General features: G+C 42.0%; 1 protein-coding gene across 1 annotated transcript in view; it reads right to left on the bottom strand.

The window, feature by feature from the left end:
- The window catches only part of LOC126176597 (homeobox protein B-H1-like), a 521,496-nt gene that overhangs the window by 403,586 nt on the left and 93,475 nt on the right, over positions 1–24,435 (bottom strand). The window contains exon 3 of the mRNA XM_049923758.1: positions 2,224–2,310. Coding sequence (XP_049779715.1) covers positions 2,224–2,310 — 87 coding nt within the window. The remainder of the gene's footprint in view (positions 1–2,223; positions 2,311–24,435) is intronic.

The following is a 24,435-nucleotide window of genomic DNA, read 5'->3' as shown; positions in this document are numbered from 1 at the left end:
TGGGACTTAGCATCAGAGGTCATCAGTCCCCTAGACTTAGAACTACGTAAACCTAACTAACCTAAGTACATCACACACATCCATGCCCGAAGCAGGATTCGAACCTGCGACCGTAGCAGCCGCGTGATTCCGGACCGAAGCGCCTAGAACAGCTCGACCACAGCGGCTGGCCTTAAGAGAGGGATAATCAAGTTTTTTCTTAAAGCAATTTTACATTGGATATTACTTTTTAAGTTTGAAAATGTATTTACATTTTTACTGATATAAATGAACTTAGTTTGTTTTTACGCTTCCCTTCTCTAGCTAATGACAGAGTAGGGTAAATGTAACCGGAGAATGCCGGCTAATATCTAGTTGATGTAGGTAATCTAAAATAATGCTCTACATTGCACACAAGGGAGAAGAAAGGTTGTGAGATTAGACAGAAGATGGATAAGACAAATGTAGAATTGAGTCCACAGTGGTACATTTGTCTACAGCTTGAACGAAAACGAAAAAGAAACAAAATAAAGGCAGATCTTGGTGGAGTTGTGACATGTTGAAATTACAGGACTATGCTATTTAGACATGATATAATGATAAATTTCTGAGCGGCATTCAGATGTTCTTAAGAAGTAAGACTACCGCGAGTGAATGTTACGCAAAGTTTAGCTTGTAATGGAGACGTGCTAGCAGAGTTCTACGTTACATCTAGTACATTTTCAGGCTGTTTGACCGACACGCTAGTGGTTTAACGGAGACACATCGTTCCATTTATGTAAACCTTAGTTGCTGCAATAGCTTGACAGATAAGAAAGTTGAGAGTATTATGTATACTGCAAAAACAACTGTTTGCGTCTATCACTTGTTGCAAACATTATTTGTGAATCCGGAAATATCAGTGAAACATTAGGGCTCTTCATATACTGCATTACTGAACAATGAAAAAAATCTCTAACATAGCCTACACTGATATTTCCAATAGTTTGTTTACCATATTTAGTAAAGTAGGACTTTATTCCATGTGTGGTTTATCCTTTTAAGAAACAGTCTTCTGAGACGTAGAAGAGGGTGTGATACTTGACTAAACCAAGTTTTCTGAGGTGAATCAAAAACTTTTTTGAAATAGTAATCACTTTCATTTCTCGCCATGTACTCAAACGTCAGCCATAGCTGTAATTTCAACTATAGGTTTTTCGTCAATAGAGTAGTTCTGCAAACGAGTAACACGAAAGATCACGGCCACCGCTTATAGAAACTTCGGGCAGCAGAAAACCAGACTGTAGTTGACACATTCTTATCCAATAGCAGAGAATGTCTCTGACTGTCTAAGACCGTAAGTCGACAAACAAACGTCTCTGGCTCTGCAACTCACCTCATTTTGCATCAGTAGAATCATGCTGATACCCCCGCCGGTTACCAGATGTAAGTTTAGAAGAAGCACTTAGCGTAGTTCCTTAGTTTGTACTTTGCATTACTTCAGTTCTCCTAGGCGAGCTACGATATGCAATCTTCCACTGTCTTCTAATTTTGTACGCTGTGGCATGCCCCATTTCAAACATTACTTCAGAAGTCAACAAAAATTTCAGTAAAACGTAACCACTGCGCTGTGTAAGAACTTAGATAGTGACAATTCTCGAGGTAGATTTTTCCAGCTCTTCCCGAAGCGAAAATTGTTTGTTTGTCCACCCATTTATGGTCGTAACGATAGCAACTTCCAACATGAAACCTGTCGGGGTTAGTGCACCCACAATGAGTCATCTCTGAAATAAGCGAAAAGTCGTCATAAGCCGTAAATTAAGACCACACTAATTCAAATGTCCCCCAAAGAAGAAATAAGATTGCAGCATATGCACCTGTTTTAAAAGAGGGGTTCATATCTGCGTATTTACCTCCGAAATAATACAGGAACTGACAAATGTGAATATTACCCAACCATTAATTCAACATAATGACAGTATTATTGTCAGAAGAAAGGTAAAACAGGTAGAAGCCGACTTCGGGGAAAATCAGTTTGGTTCCAGAGAAATGCAGGAAAATACAAGTCAATACTGACCGAATGACTTGTCTTAGAATATAGACTGAAGAAAGAGTAGTTTGTTTCTATTGGACAGCAAAATGGATGAATCTACATTCCCACGAAAACCCAATGGATAAAACTTAATGTTTAATCGTTAGATAGGCTTGTTGATTGTGATATCTGAATAGAATAACAGTAAAAAAATGGACAGTCTTAACACTCACAGATGTCGGCGTCTGTTGAATCAGCCTGATTCCAAAAGTTATGAAGTGGGCTCAGTGTCAATGGAAGCCTGAGACGTTTGCAGCAATCTATGGGCAACAAAAAGATCGTGCTATATAAAAAAAATAACACCACCAATCGTGTTGTGCACTCTCAATAAAACTCTAGCAAACATATTCTCTGTCAACGATTAATAACATCTACATCCGTCCTCCAAAATGCACGTAAGGTTATATCTTCCTTGAGCTAAGTAATGCAGTTTATTCTTGTGTCGTACATAGATGGCCTGTGGGATGAATGTGTATGTGAACCGTCGTTAGCCTAATTTTATTGTCACAGCCCCCATGCAAGCGAAGCGAAGTGAAGTGTAGACCGTTTGTAAAAACTGCCATAAAAAGATATGTTTTAGGAATAGGTAGGAAAGATTTGTCAGAGTTACAAAGAATTTAGAGCAAACTCTCGATTATGTGGAGCGCAGTTGTGCGAAAGAAACTGCAAATATACTGGATTTAATGTGTAAAGACTACGTATTTATTTTGTTTCTTTCTCTGTTTAAAAAAAATGGTTCAAATGGCTCTGAGCACTATGGGACTTAACATCTGTGGTCATCAGTCTCCTAGAACTTAGAACTACTTAAACCTAGCTAACCTAAGGACATCACACACATCCATGCCCGAGCAGGACTCGAACCTGCGACCGTAGCAGTCCCGCGGTTCCGGACTGAGCGCCTAGAACCGCTAGACCACCGCGGCCGGCTTTACTCTGTTTCTGCGCATTGTAATCTTGCTTCGATCGTATCGAAAAAAAAAAGGATGCTTGGATTACAAAACTGCATTATGAAAAATAGCACTCAATATAGCCAAGAGCTTTTTTACTACAGTATTCAGAAAGGTACGTAGTTCTACATCCTTTTCAGTACGTCTGGATGTACGTATCAGTAACTGCTAGATATACGTCAAGACGATAGTCAGTTTGAGATCATATAAAGTGAAGTATCTCTGGAGTTTCATTTGCAGCTATGGTTCGAAGTTTAAGGCAATTTCGCAAGAAGAAGCAATCCAGAATTGTAAACACGGCTTTGTGGGGGATACAGAATTAAAACACCCAGTTCAGTCCCTGACTTGGTAGACTTCTCATTAAGACTGCATCCAAAGTTAGGGTGATATATGGTGGAGCTCATTACCACATCCAAATAAACTTATTCCCAGTTATAGCATCTTCATCTTCAGTTCGAGGGGATTAAAACTAATAGGAAATAAAGTCTCAGGTCTCATCGTTCTCTGGGATGAAGTGAAACCAAGTTACGTCAACGTGAAGTAGGTCACACCAAACATTCACTATGGGGAAACTAAGATGGTCCGGTATATTTCCTATGGTTACTGTACTCCATAAATAAGGCCTTAGGCCGATTGATCCCTCCGCTAGTAAGAAACGTCGGCTTCTCAGTGAAAACAATATGCTGCAATAGCCTTTATTTTCCTCCTCCTCCTTCTCCTCCTCTTCTTCGTCTTTATAGTCATCATTAACATCATAATAATGACGTCTTTTGTCCGGCATCAAACTGCGAATTCAAGTCGCTGTGATCTTTCCTCAGCCTTTACCTCGCGCCTATGCTGAATCTTGTGGCTACGTAGCTTTTGGAGTACTCCTCCAAGACGACTTTCGATGAGCAAGAAAGGATAGCATGTGGAATGCGCTCGATATTCTTCGCAAGTGCCCTGTTGGCATATTCCTTTTGCTACGCATCCGCTTGATTAGGATTTATTCATTCGTTCATCTAATATTTTATCTTGTGAAGCTTTTTATATTGGATTTCATGTTCGTCATTTAATTCGATCCATTTCAATCCCGCACACGCTTTCAACTCTGCACTTTCAATTCTAGCCACATTTCTGGGTACACTAACTCCGATTGAACATGCAGTGAAAAAGCCGCCACTGACCTGTTCGACGCACACTGACAGTACCACCTAGTGATCACAAGAATTATTCCCGTGATTTTAAGACTTCATTATGTAATGTTGGTGAAACCTCGAATACGGTGCTGCGGTCGGAGCGCCTACACTATATAAGACAAGTGTTTGATGCAGTTGTTAGATCGGTTACTGCTGCTACAGTGGGAGGTTATCAAGATTGAACGTGGCGCTCGTAGTCGGCGCATGAGCGATGGGACGCAGCATCTCTCGAGGTAGGAATGAAGTGGGGATTTTACCGTACGACCATTTAACGAAAGTGCCGTGGATATAAGAAATCCGGCAAAACACCAAATCCCCGACATCGGTAAGGCCGGAAGAAGATCCTGAAAGAACAGGACCAACGACGACTGAAGACAATCGTTCAGTGTGACAGAAGTGCAATTATTCCGCTAATTGCTGCAGATTTCAATGCTGGACCACTAACAAGTGACAGCGTGCGAACCATTCAATGGTATATCATCGATGTGGGCTTTCTGAGTCGAAGGCCTACTCGAAGTACCCTTGATGACTGCACGACACAAAGCTTTACGACTCGCCTTGGCCGACAACACCGACATTGGACTGTTGAGGACTGGAAACATGTTGCCTGGTCGGACGAGTCTTGTTTCAGATTGCAGCGAGCGGATGGACGTGTACGGGTATGGAGACAAAGTCATGAATCCATGTGCCCTGCATGTGAGAAGCGGAATGTTCACGCTGGTGTAGGCGTTTGTGCACTTGGAGTCATATGGGACCTGTGATACGCGTAGATACGACTCTGACAGGTGACACGTACGTAAGAATCCCGTCTGATCATCTGCGTCTGTTCATGCCCATTGTGCATTCCGACGGACATGGGCAATTCCAGTAGGACAATGCGACAATCCACATGTTCAAAATTGCTACAGATTGGCTCCAGGAACACCCTTCTGAGTTTAAACACTTCCGCTGGCCACCATACTCCCCAGAAATGAACGTTATTGAGGATATCTGGAATGCCTTGCAACGTGTTGTTCAGAAGAGGTGTCCACTGCCTCGTACTCTTACGGATTTATGGACAGCCCTACAGGATTCAAGATGTCAGTTCCCTCCAGCACTACGTCAGACATTATTGGAGTCCATGCCACGCCTTGTTACGGTACTTTTGCGTGCTAGCTGGGGACTATAGGCAGGTGTACCAGTTTCTTTGGTTCTCCAGTGTATAACGCATTGCAACTTCCTGACATTTGCATGATATGGCTGCCTCAAGTCGTAACCCAACGCGGCGGCCTAGTAAAGAAGCTGGGCCGTATGTGGAAATACTATCAATCTTCCCCATTTAGGCTTTCCACCAAAAGAGTCGCAACCGTTCACTTTCCCTATCCGTAGCCAGAATGAGCTCTTTTGACGTCTATAATGATCTTGACATCTGCCGTGAGTTAATTTCTAACCTTCCTGCCTTTCAGTTGAGACTTCTTAACTGTGGAGTCAAAGGATTATGATACAATTTCACGTTTCATAAAGTACACGGCTTTACATTTTTCTACTGTGAAACATAGCGTTGAATATCTGATTCTCATTGCTTGAAGTTGTGTTCTCAGACTCAATAATTACCTTCCTTGGGTGGAACTCATCCTTTACGAAGTCAGTGTGTAATTTAATATGTTTTCTTCTGCCCCACGCACTATCAGTTCGCTCTTATTTCATTTTATTGGGTGATTTATGACGAAGAAGCTTAGTGTCTCTCTGTAAATAAATTTGTGTTTGACTAGCCCAATCAAAAAAATCCAGCTCTACATCTATAGTTCGTAACACACCTTACGATGTGAGACTAAGGGTACTTTTGAAACTACTTTCTGATTACCTCTTCCCAATTCCACTCGTGAATGACCTGTGGGAATAATCATTGCCGATAAATCTTAACGATCTCTCTAATTTCTAGGATTTTCTCGTTGTGGGCACGTCGCGTGATGTACACTGATTAGGCAGAGCATTATGAACACCGACCTATTATCGATATAAACCAGTTCAGTAGATAACAGCGTCACCTGGCGAGGAATGACTGCTAGTCAGAGACACGCACGGTGCATGCGATGGTGTTGTCCGTATGTGTCCAGACGTGGGGTTGGGCGACCACCCCTCATTAAAGATGTCGGACGTCGTGGGCTGGGCAGACTGGTAAAACAGGGCAGGCGGCGATCTGGGTCGGAGGTAACATCAGATGTTAATGCTGGGCAGAATGCAAGAGTGTCTGAACACACAGCGCGCCGAACAGGTCTAACGATAGGCATCTGCAGCCGACGAACCATGCATGAGCGAATGTTAGCAGCTTGACATCGGCAGCTATGACTAATATGGATGCGTAACCATCGGCACTGGACGATGGCGAAGTGGCAGAGCATTGCATGGTCTGGTAACTCAGCATGCCGACGGGAAGGCGCGAATCCGTCGTCTTCCAGATGAACAGCTTTTTGACACCTGTACTGCAGGATGGAAAAAAAGTTGGCTGCGGCTCCATTATACTCTGCGGAATACTCACATGGACATCCATGGGTCCAGAGGAGTTCGTGCAAGACACTATGACGGCCAAGGAGTATAGTACACTGGCTGCAGAGTACGTACACCCCTTCTTGAAGATCACGTTTTCCGATGGCAGTGACATTTTTCAACAAGATAATTCGCTACATCGTAATGCCAGGAGTGTGATGAAGTGGCGAGTTCAAATGGTTCAAATGGCTCTGAGCACTATGGGACTTAACATCTGAGGTCATCAGTCCCCTAGAACTTGTAACTACTTAATCCTAACTAACCTAAAGACATCGCACACATCAATGTCCGAGGCAGGATTCGAACCTGCGACCGTAGCGGTCGCGCGGTTCCAGACTGAAGCGCCTAGAACCACTGGGCCACTCCGGCCGGCTAAGTGGGGGGTTCCACTTGATGTGCTCGCCCCCCCAACTCGTCCGATCTGAACCGGATCGAACGCACCTGGGATGTGACTGAATGTGGCATCAGAGCTCATCTCCCCCTCCCAGGAATTTATGGGAATTAAGTAACTTGTGTGTGCACATATGGTTCCAACTCTTTCCAGAAACCTACCAAGGGCTCACTGCTTCCATGCCACGACGCGTCGCCACTGTAATCCGGCCAAAGGTGCACATACCGGCTATTATGTTTGTTAGGGCTGACGAGTGTATGTGGAAGGAAGTAGTATGTTCCCGGATTGTACTCCCTGGGAATTCCAATCGGAAACCTCTCCGTGATGTAACATCTGCCACTGAAGTTTGTGGAGCATCTACTAAACGATCCCGTGAGGAAACGCGCCCCTTTTCGTTGGATTTTCTCTATTTCTTCCGTTAATCCAATATGGTAAGTGTCTCATATTGATGAACAATACCAAAGAACCGAAGGCACAAGTGTTTTGGTTTTCCTTTCTTTCGGCATTTGCGTTTCCTACTATTTGTTTGATGTGCCCATTCCACTTTAGGTCGCTCCAGATCATTACTCTTAGGTATTTATATGTAGTTAGTGCATCCAGTGACTTGAAAACAATAATGTAATGTATAGTAGTCGGCTTCTTTGCCTCTTTATGAGCTATATAAATTACTGCGTTTATTTACTTTGAGGGTCAACTGCCAGAGCCTATACCACTGATTAATCCTCTCTAGGTCTTTCTGCTAATCGATACTGTCTTGTGGTGTTGCTAGTTTCTTATAGACAAATGCATCACCTGCCAACATCCTCACCGACTTTATCCACTACATGATTTATGTATACTGTACACAGAAATGATCCTATCACACTTCTTTGGAGTACTCCTGAAGTTACCTTTACGTTGATTCTTTAAGAGCGACGTGTTGAATTCTATATGGAAGGAAGTCCTGAATCCAGTCACGAATCTGGTCCGATACTCGGTAATCTCGTATTTTTTTTTACCAAACAACAGTGCGCAACTGTATAGGATGCCATCTTGAAGTCAAGCAACACGGCATCAACCTGAAAGCCAATGTCTAGGGCGTTCTAGATATCAAGAACGAACAGAGCTAGTTGAGCATCCTAAGATCGCTGTTTATGGAACCACTGCTGATTTTAATAGAGGAGATTTTCGTTCTCCAAAAAGGAGATAATACATACACATTCTACCACGGAGGTTACCGAGTAAATATGACGGGGCTAACGGACAATGTTATTTCTTCCCTCTTTTTAGCTGAATTTTCTTTGTATGACATTACCACTGCGGTACGATGTTCCTATACTTCGAAGAGCTCTTTCCTAGTCTGAGCTGTCAAAAAAGACTGCTTCCCATCTGATAGTTATGGTATTTTGAGCTAGCTTTGAACAGAATTTCCAACTGTTCTTCCGACTTTCATCAAGGCGATCACTGCTGGTTAGTTGGCGGTACTGTACGTTCACAGACCATAAAGACAACCAAAACCGCTGGGCAGAAATATGTGTGGTTTTTGTGCCAAATAATAATCAGAAGTTTGGAAGGTAGGAGATGAGGGACGTGTGGAAGTACAACTGTGAGGAGGGTTCGTGAGTGGTGGTTGGGTAGTTCGGTTGGTAGAACACTTAGCCGTGAAACGCAAAGGTCCCGAGTTCGAGATGAAAGTCGGAAGAACAGTTGGAAAGTCTGTTCAAAGCTAGCTCAAAACACAACAACTACCAGATGGGAAGCAGTCTTTTTTGACAGCTCAGCCTAGGAAAGAGCTCTTCGAAGTATAGGAACTCTCAGTTTTAATCAGCCAGAAAGTTTAATACCAGTGCGCACACCGCTGAAGAAAGAAAAAATCGTTCTAGAATAATCAAATGTTTCTCGGGCATATGTGATGAACTTTTTCAAGCATTTTAATGTTACGCTTGCCATTTACGCAAGTAATACATTCATTCACGAGACCTTAAAGTACAACGCATTTGGACACAATAGATCAACTACAAATTTCACAGTCATTGATTACCATCTCCCGCACATACAGCATTTCAAATACTTCACCAGTGCGGTTGAGACAGCACTTTAACATGAATGGCAGCTTTTGCAGAGGCGGTTTGTAGGAGTGGAAAGCCGGCCGGAGTGGCCGAGCGGTTAAAGACGCTACAGTCTGGAACCGCACGACCGCTACGGTCGCAGGTTCGAATCCTGCCTCGGGCATGGATGTGTGTGTTGTCCTTAGGTTAGTTAGGTTTAAGTAGTTCTAAGTTCTAGGGGACTGATGACCACAGCAGTTGAGTCCCATAGTGCTCAGAGCCATTTGAACCATTTTTTTTAGGGAGTGGAAAGCATTAAATATTCTTGACGGGTTGCTATTTTAGTTATTTTGTCATGAGCCCATGATTAAACTATGGTTGATAGGCAAGGAAACAGAAAATTATCTTATCTTATCTTTATATATTTCGATAAAGAATTAAAATGTGGATAATATAATTATCAGGATCGGTTTTACTTTGTGACGAAGTGTTACGGCCAAGATCACGAAATGTCTGTCGACGTATTGCCAAATACAGTGTAGAAAGCCTGTCTTCTTTCTGTTCTCACTGATTTCCAACATAAACGTCCAAACTGATCGCTGCCGTGATAAGTACGCTGTTGGTGAGATACCAGCTGGCAGGGCTTTATGTACGGTTTCTGTTCCGGAGACTACGTCGAACTGGATCGCCTGTAATATTCGTCGGCAAAATTCTCGGGCGAGCACTAGGCTCGAAAGAAACATTTGCGTACGTTGAATGAACCGGTTCCGTTTGCGTATTTTGTAACTGCTTCTGTTCGTCTGTCACTGAGTCGAACGTGTACAATGCTCAACGAAGAGGCACATGCGTGAGGTTATCGGCGACAAACGTAGTTAATTACAGGCACAACGCCATTATGCAAATTATCTGCGCTTACATGTTCCTTATTTAGATAGCACAAACGTCATGACCATGCGATCTGTTTCGCAACAGGTGACAGCGTTTTGTTATATAAAGACTTACAATTTGGACATTTTCCGGCTACCCTGAAAACTACAACACGCCTACAATACATGGATCAGCGGTGGTAGTTTCCACTCCGCTGTCTTACGGTACAGAACTCAACTAATTATCGTTTAAAGCCTAATTATATCCACCCAGTGCCCCTATAGATTATACAAGCCCACAATGTGTCAGTTCGGTCCAGAGCTCACTCAATACAAGGAAATGAAGATGACGAACTAGTTACAGGTAAAAACTTAACATATCAAGAGAGACGAACGAAAGTTTCGTTTTAGTCTATTCAAAACCAACTGCTTATCGAGAGACTGTATATCCCTTTCTTGAAAATTAAGTAATATAATAACAAATCCTTAAACTAGTATTAATAGTTATTGAACAACTGGTCGACTCAAATAGTGCTATTGGCACCAGTATGTTTGCGTTAAAATAGTAAACTTAGTAAAATCAGTCTCCAAAAATATAAAATTGAATATTTAATCAAAATTTCCTTTATTTTATGTCCTTATTCTGAACATGTAAATAATTCATATTGTGTTACATCATTTCGTAATAACGTATGATAATTTAATACTTTCTTCCTAACTTCATCGGATCACTCATTAACAGTAAGCCATGATGTAATATGATGTTTCTGTTAGAAGTCGCATCACAAGGCGAAAAAAACTGAAAGCTTAATTAACAGGTTTTTTCAGAGTACTAAAACGTTGGCTTGTTTAATGTGTATGGAATTTTCTTTCGCATGTTGCGGCAAGTACTTACATAACCACACATCGACATGTTTCAAGTAACTTAGTTGGTCTCTGTCATGTTTCTGAATGGGTGTAAGTCGTTTTGCGTCAAGAACTTAATACCTAATTAAAAGCAACATCTGTATGTAGAATGAAGTCCACGCAGCTTTAAATGGTGAAAGGAATGAGTTAGTGTTTTATAATAAAGGTAATAGAACGAAAGGTAGAACATAATCGCAAGCTATATGTATGATATTTGGGGAGTGATTTTATCTGATATACGAGGGGAAGCGTATATCATCTTATTACATAATGAACGTAATATAATATCAGTGTCTACCGAGCAACTAAGAGTTGCGGAGTCTGCAAGTCAGGCTCAACATTTGGTAATTCTGAGAAACAAATAATCATAAATAATAAGCTTTTATGAAGTAGCCAGTTTTTTATGTTTTTGTTTTTAAATAAGCAGAAGCTCAAAAACGTTATCAGAGGCATTTACTAACGTCTAGTCGGTTGAATCTGGAAACTCAATCATTAATTTGTTTACGATTTGTCGTGGCCGTCTTTACTTGGAGAACGTTATCCATAGCACTAACGCGCTGAAACAAGGAATGCACAAGAAATGAGATCTCGCCTTAATGATGAATCATCCGCTATCCGTTTGAGAAATTTAAGCAAACTGTCCGAAATCAGTTTTCCTGTTTAGTCACCGTGCAACATACCCCCGACTTGGCGACTCTCTGCAACGGCATTTGTCAGCGTAATCTTAATAATGAAGTTATGGCTCTGCAAAATTTGTGACACAGACGTGTGTAGCCCGGGTGAAAAACGTTTCAACAGAAATTAAAAATTGGAAGACGACAAAATTGCTGAACCTAATAAAGACAGCCGAAAGAGTAGATGAAATCAACAGACAATATGACTCAGTAACAGCACTCATAAGAGTGTATCGTTTATTTTTGGTGAAATAATAACAAATGACAAACCAAAACAAAAATTTATCATTTTAGATGGTAGTGTGACAAACCTACCAGTCAATTTACCTTTTTACATCTGTTCGTGTTACATACTTTAGACTGTTAAGAAAGATACTTAGACACAGATGACATCGAACCTCAGTGACAGGTTTGTTAATAAATTTGTGACTATAACCAATGACTTGCGTAGCATAACTAAATTCTGACTTCTAGTGATAGTTATAACTTAAGTACTAATGAAGTTGTGACAATCGGAAATTCTGTCTTTCGTAGCACAAAATCTTTGTAATTTATTATGACTCTCTAGGACGGAGAATTCTCGTAAAATGAGATATTACACGTAGAAATAGCTTCCAAACGCCATTTATACACCGTTACTTTCGGCTCGACTGGAGTGTGTGATTATTCATATAATTACATTTTTATAGCAAGGACACCCGTATGGAATTAAACAATTCCAACTGCTCGTAGTTTCTGGAAGTACGCTACATTGTTATGAAGTTGCATCGTGACGCTGCAGAGGAGCGATCGAAAAAGTTTAATGATGATACTAGCCGGCCGGTGTGGTCGAGTGGTTCTAGGGGCTTCAGTCTGGAACCGCGCGACCGCTAGGGTCGCAGGTTCAAATTCTGCCTCGGGCATGGATGTGTGTGATGTCCTTAGGTTAGTTAGGTTTAAGTAGTTCTAAGTTCTAGGGGACTGATGACCTCAGAAGTTAAGTCCCATAGTGCTCAGAGCCATTTGAACCATTTGATGATATTAAACAAGCCTAAACCGTCAATTCAAAGTAACCTCGATGTTAAATATTGAGTACTGGTTGACGAAAACATTCATTTAGGGATTCACTCAGGTACGCCATTGTGATGAACTGCACAATCAAATCGAGTTTTCTACTTGGACTTACGCTAGTAAGAACTCTGAAATCTGAAAAGCTCATCATATTTCCAGCTGTCGATTTCATCAGTGAAGGGACTCTATATTGGAATATAGAGTTGTCGCGTGCTATGTAACCATATGAAACTGTGATGCTTAACACATTTCCCAGTATCAAATGGGCCAAAGTGTAGGCAACTCTGCGAGATCTACCTCAGATGCAAGACTACGCTCAGTCATTTTCTTCGAAGGCATTCGCAACTTTGTCCAGTTTTGAGACGAGCGCGCGTATCCGTAGATAGCAGCGAAAGCTGCGCTGTCGTTTCCGCAGTGCAAAAAGAGGCCGATCCGACCGGTTTTTTGCAGTCGGACTGGTCTCGGTAATACGGCGCTTGTCGTCCACACAATGTAAGCGACTATCGGAATAACATTTTCTTAATTTGTAAATACATTACTTCCACATCCGTGACTCACGACGTAAAGGGATAGACAAAAATATGGTTCAAATGGCTCTGAGCACTATGGGACTTAACTTTTGAGGTCATCAGTCCCCTAGAACTTAGAACTACTTAAACCTAACTAACCTAAGGACATCACACACATCCGTGCCCGAGGCAGGATTCGAACCTGCGACCGTAGCGGTCTCGATTCCCAGCTGAGACGGAGATTCTTTCCGCTCAGCGTCTGGATGTTGTATTGTCATCATCATCTTCTCATCCCCATGAACGCACAAGTCGCCGAAGTGGCGTCAACTCAAAAGCCTTGCACCAGGCGACCAGTCTACCCGACGGGAGGCCCTAACCACACGACATTTCATTAATTCACAGACGAACAGCAGCAATAGCGAAAGAGCTTACGTATGGTTTTGTTTAATCGAGGAGCACAGCTAGGAAAATAGAGGAGTGAGAACTAGTGTTATGATTACGAAGAACCGAGAGGTACTTATTTTCTCATGTATGGTACTGGGGTACAGGCGCACTGCGGAGCCGATGAATTGCACATAGAGTATGGTAATAAAATGTATGGACTTCAGAATTATGGATCTACAGTAGTAGTAACAACAACAACAACAAGAATGAAGACTCGGTACATCCCGTATCGTGCTCATATGTGTAGAACCATGCGGTATCTTTTCAAGGCGAGTAATCAGTGAAATATGGAATGATTACTCCCTGCAAACTCAAACCCAGCTGCGGCTGCGGTGGCCTCGATGTCAAAGAAATCATTGGCCAACGTCTTCAAGATCCCGAAGTAAGACTTCAGCGTTTTAAACGTTAGTCTAATACGGTATACACTATTTCACGAAAAGTGTTTGGACGCATGTGAGCGGATGTTTATATCCGGTGTGTCCAGCCTTCGCTTTTATGAGGACTTGAATTTAGCAGGGAACACTTTCAGTGAGGTGCCGAATATCTTTGTAGGAACGGCAACCCACTCTTCCTCAAGAACTAAAACCAGAGAAGGTATGATGTGAGACGCCGAGGTCTGGAGCGAAGCCTTTGTAACTCATACTAATGGTGCTCCACTGGGTTCAGGTCGGAAATTTGTGTGGGCTAGAACATTTCACGGACATTATCATCCACAAAGTATTGCCTCATAGATGCTATTTTATGACAGGATCCATTATGACGCCGATACAATCATGTACGCAGTAAAATATTTTCTCATTCCCCAACAGTTATTTTAATCTTAAGCACAATAAAGGCACCTTACCCTAACTACGAGAAACATTCCCATCCTCAGCAGTTTGCTGTTGGCACTATACTCGATGGCAGGTAACGCTCTCCAGTCATGCCCCAGACCCAAAACTTACCATCGGATTGCCACACGGTATAGCGAGTTTCATCACTCCATTTCACTCGCATTCAGTGACATCTCTCTTTACACCATCTGCAACGTCGCTTCGCACGGACTACGGCTTATGAGGAGCCGCGATGATGATTACATGATGAAACAGTATTGATCATGGGCGCATGACAATAAGGTCTTTAGGGTCCACACTAAAATTTTATGAAACGAGTGTCGGTTAAGGTTCCAAAATTATGAAAACCTGAACTGCAGAGAGAAACATAAATAATGTCCTAAAAACATGCTCACACACACACACACACACACACACACACACACACACACACACGCCCGCGCGCGCGCACACAACGAAAATTACTTTGCCAGGTTTGAAACTTACAATAAAAAGGGAAAAGCATTCGAAAGAACTAAAATAATGTAGCAGATAGCTTAAAAACTCTGGCCAAATTTCTGACAATTCACAAAATTTTAAAAGTTTTACCACACTCGTCTCGTCATCAGCTGAAGTAGAAGGCAGATCATCAGCTAAATTTACTTGTGTCCACTTATCATAATCAAAAATGCACTAATTAAAATGTGATATGCAGTGGTTTGCGCGCCACAGGCATCACAGACAGTGGGGTAGGAAGCAACCTGTTAGGGGGCAGTGCCCAATTCGGAGGCGGTTCAGGGCTGCTTCGTCGGATAGCTGGTTGCACCAACTGCACCTACTTATCCCTCACTCCCAGCCTCTTGTTCTCCCACAAATGCGTGGTTCTCGGACTCACCATGGAAATGACACCTACAAGTTACTGGCACATTGTGTCACATCATGTTCCCTGCAGGCTTCCTACGCGGTTTGAATCCGTTAGTTCATTTCCTCAAAATCCCACGTGCCTTGTTACCCAGAGGAACGATACTTGCTTCCTCTGCTTTGTAGGACGTACAGCTGACTATATATCAGCTGGACCATTTTCTCTGCTGTGTACATGTGCTGCAATTATTGTAGGATGCTAATGTAATCAGAGCAAGTGTGAAACTTATCGCCCTAAAGACGTCTTGAAAATGCGAGCAAGTTAGATTAGGATTAAAGATCCCATACACGACGAGGCTATGAAATATGGAGCACAAGCTCGGGTTGGGGAAGGATGCTAAGATATTGAGAGAAATTGACCGTGTCATTTTAAAAAGAATCATCTCAGAATTTGCCTTATACTACTTGGGGGAAAGCATGGAAAACGTACATCTGGGTGGCCAGGCGACGGTTTGTAAATAACCACTGCGCCATCTTGATCGCTATTTATAAAAGACGCGGTGGCTGTGAAAAAGTCCCGTTAAGTTATAGGCTCACCAGACTTTTCAGAGTAAGCCCGGAGTTCGCAAGGAACACAAAAACGCAAAAAGAGTAGTAACTACGTAATTATAATTGCTTCATTCAAATAACTGAACCTCTGACCTGTGACTAATATTATCGACTTGTAAGTTCGTCGACAAAAGGAGAAGTATTTCTAAGAATAGGAGAGAAAAGAAAACAAGTGGAAAATTTAAGAATGAAGACAGATACTGCGAAGAAATTGCCTGTACGGAAGAGTCATTGAAGGAAAGACTCCAGTGCAGGGACAGCGAGAGAAAGAGGAGTACTTGGAACGCTGTATGATATTCTAAAAGGACGAACTTACCAGCAGATTAAGGGAGAAGCACAGCACAGAGGAAAGTGAATAGCCTAAAGTTGATTTCTGTCGTAAGATCAAAGAAAAAAGGATAATAAATTGAAACGATGAGTTAATGAGACTCGACTCAACGAATATTAGTGTATAACATCCCAACACCAACGAGATCGTTATAGAAAAATCAGGTTGGATATCGGTCAAAAACGAACATAAGCAAATAAGCTAAAGGTAGTAGTTATAAAAGTCGAAGGACGTGAAAGAGAAACAGTAGATGAGAAGGGAGTGAGACAGGGTTGTAGCCAGTGCCTGGTATTATCAAGTCTGTACACTGAGAAACCAGTGAAGAAAACCAGAGAAAAATTTGGCGAAGGAATAAAAGTTCACGGAGAAAAAATAAAATCTTTGAAATTTGCCGATGACATTGTAATCCTGTCACGGACATGGAAGAGTAGTTGAACGAAATGGCGAGTTTCTTGAAAGAAGGTTATAGACAAAAGCAAAACAGGGGTAATGGAACGTAGTCCAGTTACATCAAGCGATGTTGAGAGAATTAAATTAGGAAATGAAACGCTTAAAGTTGTAGATAAGTTTTGACATTTGGGCAGCAAAGCAACGGATGATGACCGCAAATGCAGAATGGTTAATGTATTGAAAATATTTATGAAAAAGAAGAATTTACTGACATTGAATGTGAGATTAAAGGTTAGGAAGTCTTTTGTGAAGGCATTTCTACAGTGTAGCATTGTACGGAAATTATACGTGGACGATAAACCAGACAAGAAGAGAATAGAAGCTTTTTTAAATGTGGTGCTACAGAAGATTGTTGAAGATTAGATGAGTGGACCGCGTAAAAAGTGTTGAGCTACTAAATAGAATTGGGGAGATAAGAAATTTGTAACACAACTTGACTGAAAAATGGGGTCAGTTGATACGACTCATTCTGAGGCTTCAAGTAAATGTCAATCTGGCATCGAAAGAAGTGTGTGTGTGGGTGTGGAGCGGCGGGATTTGGGGGCGGGGGGCAGCAAACAGTGAAAACCTTGAAGGGTTCAATATTGAAACACAGGTTCAAATAGATGATGTAGGTTGCAGTAGGTATGGACGAAAGACCACAAAAACAGCGACAACAACAATAATTTCGAAGGGGATTATAAATTTGAGGACGCACCGTGTAGCGTATTTCAGATATCATGAGGCTTCATGATATGTGAAACACATTACACGATACATTACAAACTGCTGGATCTATCGGGCATTGTCCTCAACAAGAATGGAGAGTATTACTTTGGAATCAGCTCCTAGTAATGACACTTGTGCCGCAGTAGAGAGTGGATTGGGAGGGGGGTAGGGGGGCGCGTAAACGGGATCAGCAGCAGGGCGGAATGTATGACAAAAATTTTATAAAGATAATGACAAAGCCCGAGTTCTGCTATAAGGCCTAAACAGAATTAAAGCAGTAGCTAATGAGTTACAATGCATCATTCTATAACACTGCATATTAATAAATCAGTCCGGCCAGTGGGTATTAACACAACAAAAACCAATAAATAAAAACCTGAAGATGAATAATTTATATTGTCTTCGTAACCACCGCCCGGGGTATCCAATTTACTTTCCGTTTCCAGTGTCTAATAGGGACGCGTAAAAGGATATATGAACAGTGATAGCAAAAAGTAACTTAACTTGAAGCCGTAAACAGATGGAAACACTGTCATTTTTTACAGCAGACAAAGAAAATTTCCAGTAGATAAGACGTGAGCACGAAACACTTGTAGAAAAAGCAAGAGATAATTATGGACTTAAAATTGTGCCTGTGATCCGTAGTCACCGTTTGAACATGTTGTTTACAGTTACTTCGGTAATAAGCTAATTTTACGCGAAAATAAAATGTACGCGGTTTTGTTATTTGGCTAAAATGATTAAGCGCGAATTACCTAACAGATATTACTTTCTAGTGCTACTTATCTCAACAGTTTAGCCCATTTATTATTATCAATTTTTTGTCATGTGACGTAGAACGACTTACAGACAGCGTTGGGTGATGGGCAAAACATTACTGATTACATAATTTGAAGAAAAAGTTGTCGCACTACATACTTTTTTCAGGTCGATTACACATTTCAGAATGCCGTAAAAGGTAGGACATAGAAATAGATTACTTCTTGCGCACGTTCAGACCTTTATAGCAAATATGACGAAGATAACAGATTTAAGAACTAGAAAATAAAGATAGAAAGGAATGAAAATATTTCCGAAGTGTTACCTTCCGTATTAATTTTTTATACATGCTGGATTTTGTACGAATATCATAGAAGTTTTGTATCTGCTATTTATACCGTGCTCTTATCCCTCGAATCTTATCATCTTTTGCCAAAGTGTTTACTCTCAGGTATTTTCTTTTTTTTCAAATTTAGAGACAAGTGAAAGACTTGCAAAACTAAGCTGTGCGATGGACCCGCCAAAACTGCAGTCTCGATTCTGTGCCAGTCTATAATGACTTCGTCATCGATGAGGCGTTCTTGCTACAGCAGTTCCACCATGCCACGCATAGCATAGACACAATCCTGAACCCGCTTCAAGAAACACATTTCATGACACTTCTGCATTCCGGCCATGAAATTCGTTGAAATTTGAAGACCTATTTTTCACTCTCTAGAAAATTACTTCAGAAACGTCAGTCCTTCTGCACTCTTGAATTATGCGGCAGTTTGTAGTAACGTTTCGTCTATAATTTTTTCATCAAGCAGACAAACGATTTGGTGATTAAATACAGCAGCTGTATTCCCTTTCGCGCATAGAAACTGAACCACGAAACGTGCACTGGCACCTAGATGTGACTTGGAAATGGAACGGAGATTTTGAGTCCACTTTTCTTACACAACAGGTGCTTAACTGAACTATTGAACTGTGGCATCCCAATCACACAACAGAAAAAAGAAGGTACCACAAATTGGGAAAAACGAGTTTTCTCCTTTATCTGTTATACTTACGTTTGGATAAATCGCTCAAAATTCGCCGCATCTACATTAGTTATTTTAACATAAAAAATTTTTGAAAATGTAAAAACTGCAGATTATCTCCACATTTTCAGATTCGCAGCGAAGTTAATGAAGTTATTTTACACTATATTTCAACAGTTATCGCAATGTCTTCACGTGTGTCCACAAAGCTTCACCCTATTCGTCGCTGCCTGATACGCACTCAACACATCTGAAGTATATTACTATGGAAGTGACGAAACCTCGTATAAATGACAACATTAACTAGACTGCAAACTAGAAAATCTCGAGATCTTCAGTTTCTCCGAGAAAGAACATGTGTTCACAGGTGTGCAGACTGAACCGCATTTCTCTACAAAACGATCAGATCACTACAACAAACAATCGAATATTGCAAAAACGGAGGAAGAATAAACTCTTTATGTATTAGATAAAGCTATTTACATACTTCTTACAACATTTTAAGGGTTCATCTTAAATAATAACGGCCTGGATGCTCTTGTAAATAAATTACAAGAGCAGCCAAGCGGTTATTATTCAAGATGTCTGCTTACGGTTACGGTTGTCCCTCATACAAGTTTGTATATTAAACAGTGGGCAAACAGTGTGAAGCAGTGAGGAAGTAGGATTAATAGTTTTCGGAAAAAAATGATTTCAAAGAGTAATTAACGGTTCTGCGTTGAGCAGAATGCAAAGAGAACAGTAATCAACGAACTGCTCACCATAATTCCAAAGATATCCGTCCCTGGTAGCTGAGTGGTCAGCGTGACAGAATGTCAACCCTAAGGGCCCGGGTTTGATTCCCGGCTGGGTCGGAGATTTTTCTCCGCTCAGGGAATGGGTGTTGTGTTGTCCTAATCAACAGCATTTCAGTCCCCATCGACACGCAAGTCGCCGAAGTGGCGTCAGATCGAAAGACCTGCACCCGGCAAATGGTCTACCCGGCCGGAGGCCCTAGTCACACGACATTTACAATTCCAAAGATATTTTGTTTGAATAAATTCTTATCATAAGTACGTTATTTTTGTGAACTGTAATCGGAACCGTTCTTATTGCCAACAGGATAGCACTGGCGCAAAAAACCGAGCGAGGTGGCGCAGTGGTTAGACACTGGACTCGCATTCGGGAGGACGACGTTCAATCCCGCGTCCGGCCACCCTGATTTAGGTTTTCCGTGATTTCCCTAAATCGCTCCAGGCAAATGCCGGGATGGTTCCTTTCAAAGGGCACGGCCGACATCCTTAGCCCATCCTTCCCTAATCCGATGAGACCGATGACCTCGCTGTCTGGTCTCCTTCCCCAAAACAACCAACCACTGGCGCAAAAAAGGTATGTGCTACAACGCTCTTCTGTTCGCAAAAAAAAAACATCGCTCATATTACTCTTACCTTCTCTGAAGCCAGTCATTAATTTTTCCTCCTCATGTACTTCATTTCAAATACTATCAGGTGCTTTTCACAACAGTCTTTTCTTCTATAATTATGGAGTAATATGTCAAGTAGTTCATGGAGAACACTTTTTCTGGCAGGAGATGAAGCAAAAACAGACTTAATTACGGAGGAAGTTACTCAATAATACATCGATTACTTCGTCGCATACTTATAAGGGGCGATCAAAAAGATCCGAGGCGTGTATATAAGCAACAACATATAGTCAAGAGATTCGTGTGGCATTCGTATGTTACCCACGTGAGAAGAATTTGTCTGGGAAACCATGTATGTCGAAAACCACTGACGTGGAATGGCAGCCAAGGGGAGCTGCTGATCCATGATAAGCACGTCTCCATATTGCAAAAGTCGTAACGCAAAAGTTAAGACAACTCAAGTGGGATACACTCGAGCACCCTCTGTCCTAATCTCTCCCCATGCGATAGTCACGCCTCCGGTCCCTTGAAAAAAACCTTGAAGGGTCAGCGATTCCTGTCGGACGAGAACGTGCGGCAGGCAGTTACGGACTTCTTCACGTAGGAGGACACGGTGTTTTCCAAATGGGTATCTTCAACGTGGTGCATCGATGGGATGACTGCCGCAATGCTGACGGCGAGTTTGCCTGATTGGCATACCGATTCTGGACTGTACAACCGTAGAACTGAAATTTTTTGATCGTCCCTTTTATTTTGTACGCCTATAGTGTCAACCTGCTCCTAATACGATTTTTTTTGACCAAATTGTGCAACTGCAGCAATCTTCTTTTCTTGTAATAATTTGATTTATATCACAAATGAAACAGAAATGAGCGTTTGGCGTCATTGGCCGGGAGGTCCCTTACGGGGCAGGTCCGGCCGCCTTGGTGGAGGTCTTATTACATTCGACGCCACATTGGGCGACCTGCGCGCCGGATAGGGATGAAATGATGATGAAGACAACACAACACCCAGTCCCTAAGTGGAGAAAATCCCCGACCCAGCCGGGAATCGAACCCAGGCCCGTAGGACGGGAATCCGTCACGCTGACCGCTCAGCTATGGAGGCGGACTATATCACAAATAAAACTTACTAATATTTTTATCAGTAACTAAATCATCCGAAGAAATCAAGTTACGTCGAGATTTTGAAAGCAATTGTAGGCAGCGCAACTACAATTTGCTATCCATGTAGACGAATGGCTACATTTATATGAATGCTTTTATACTCCGCAATCCACCAGAGTGCTCACACCGGAAGGCACATTCTGTACAAACATCATTCCGTGCTGCCGGCCGCGGTGGTCTAGCGGTTCTGGCGCTGCAGTCCGGAACCGCGGGACTGCTACGGTCGCAGGTTCGAATCCTGCCTCGGACATGGATGTGTGTGATGTCCTTAGGTTAGTTAGGTTTAAGTAGTTCTACGTTCTAGGGGACTTATGACCTAAGATGTTGAGTCTCATAGTGCTCAGAGCCATTTGAACCATTCCGTGCTCTTCATACTCCATAAATAGTGTAAAGCAACAGAGACTGGACATAAGCCTTCGTAAAAACTAGATTTTAAAGAAAATATATCACGCTACTCACTCCGCAAGACGCATCTTGGAGGAAGTAATAAGATACTTCACTCTCCTCGTATTATGAGGCCACAGACTTCTAAGAATAATATTTCAAGTGATGAACACTTTTCCTGCAGGATATCTCACTGGAATCTGTTAAGCTATTCTGTGATGCTCTTCTGTTGGCTGTCACAAACTGTGCATCGCTTCTTACAATAGCTTCCATCCCTTCCACAAAGCCAACTTGGAAGGTATTTGAAAGCGACGAATACTTAATAAACGCTCGGAAGAAGGTTTTATAAGGATCCGTTTCATATTCATCCCGCAAATATTACTCTGGCAGTTGCATTCCTCACTAGTAGATCCATCCAACCATTGCACCTTGAGTAGCTTCTGATAGATGCTCCTATATGTTTTACGGTTGTGACTGGTTTCCCCGACTGATCGGAAATTTCTGTCCCATCACTAGCATTATATTACATTTGATAATGTTGAGTGTTGGTTACCGGCCTTTGCACGAGACAATAATCAACTGCGTCTCTTCCTGCATTTTATAAAATTTGCTAATGATGCGACCACTTATGTAGTACTGAGTAGTCTGTAAACAGCATCATTGGGTTGTTGACTTTCACCACAACCTAATTTGCACGTATCATAAGTAGGAACTTCATTCTGACACGACCGGTGATACTTTCGCTTTGATGACGTGTCTCCATTGAGAACGGCGTAGTGGTTTCTCCTTGCTGGGCACTGTCCACTCTACTCCAACATATGAGCACAGTAGTTACCACACTGGACTTGCGGGCGCATCTCGTGGTCGTGCGGTAGCGTTCTCGCTTCCCACGCCCGGGTTCCCGGGTTCGATTCCCGGCGGGGTCAGGGATTTTCTCTGCCTCGTGATGGCTGGGTGTTGTGTGATGTCCTTAGGTTAGTTAGGTTTAAGTAGTTCTAAGTTTTAGGGGACTGATGACCTAAGATGTTAAGTCCCATAGTGCTCAGAGCCATTTGAACCATTTGAACTGGACTTGTATTCGGGAGGACGACGGCTCAAATTCCCGTCCGGCCATACAGGTTTAGGTTTTCCGTGATTGCCCTACATCGCTGAAGGCAAATGCCGTGATGGTTCCTTTGAAAAAGCTTGGCCGATTTCCTTCCCCATCCTTTCGTAACCGTGCTCCGTCTCTAATAACCTCGATATTGACAGGCTGTTAAATTCTAATCTTCCTTCTTTCCAATGTCTATTCAGATATTTTGCAGAAAAGGTATTTGTTTCGATAATATCTCTGCGAGGTACCAACTGTGTTAATCAATAATTTGTTCGCTGTCTTTCAGCAAATACACCAACTCTTTCCATTTGCACTCAAACTTTGTCTATTACGCGACCATGTGGGAGAGTATTAAAATATTTTCCGAGAGTCATGAAACCTTCCATTAACCTGGACTCTGCTATATACAGCCTTCTCCGTTATGCAAACGAACAGAGCTGAGTTTCAGGCCTTGTTTGCTCTACAAAATGGTGAGATCATTCGAGTACAAAACAGCGTGAAAGTGAAGCTGTCCTCGATCCTTGGGTTGATTTCAACACCACAGTACTTTCCTCTAGGGAGTGGTATACTCTTGTCTTCCTGCAACCTGCAAACCCATTTACTTAGCCAGTTACAAGGAGACTTACAGTTTAATATGGAATCCAAATGGTGTAATTCAATATTTTTCACACAGAAAAATCGCAGTGAGAGGTAAAAGGAGCAATAACCGAGTGCGAAAATTCTAGGGCGAACCAAGAGTCAACTCTGAACTTCTCGATTTGTAACTTGACAATAAAATATGTTCTATTATCCGGCAGTAAAGGGACGTCAGTATAGTTCAGCGAATTATTCAAAAAAATTAAAGCATTGGGCGTTCTCAGGGGCCCACGTTAACCTTTCTTTTTCAATTTTCATCAGCTACAATGATGTCTGAATAAATCTTCTCAATTCTCCACTAGCCGTCTTCTACCTGAAGACAAAAAAAGTCGACTACGAAAGGGATAGTCGAAATTACATAATTAATTGTATGCTTGCTTGCAGGTACACTTCTGCTTCCCTGGTACACTTTAAAATTCCTGCAGCACAATACCGTAGCACGCACACGCAAGCACACGCACGCACTCGCAGCTCTCCCGCAAAGTGGAGCTGGGTTGCTCCATTGTGTTCTGGCTCTTCCAGCGTCGAACTTCAATAGAGGGGCGAAGGAATTTTAAAAGTATACCAGGAAAGCAGACGTGTACGTGCACGGAATCAAAAAATAAATAAATAAGTTCGTGATTTTATTTTTTGAGGT

This window comes from Schistocerca cancellata, chromosome 3, assembly GCF_023864275.1.
Source record: "Schistocerca cancellata isolate TAMUIC-IGC-003103 chromosome 3, iqSchCanc2.1, whole genome shotgun sequence".
Classification (NCBI taxonomy): domain Eukaryota; kingdom Metazoa; phylum Arthropoda; class Insecta; order Orthoptera; family Acrididae; genus Schistocerca; species Schistocerca cancellata.
Note: the sequence above shows the minus strand (reverse complement) of the source record. Positions and strands in the feature narration are given on the sequence as shown.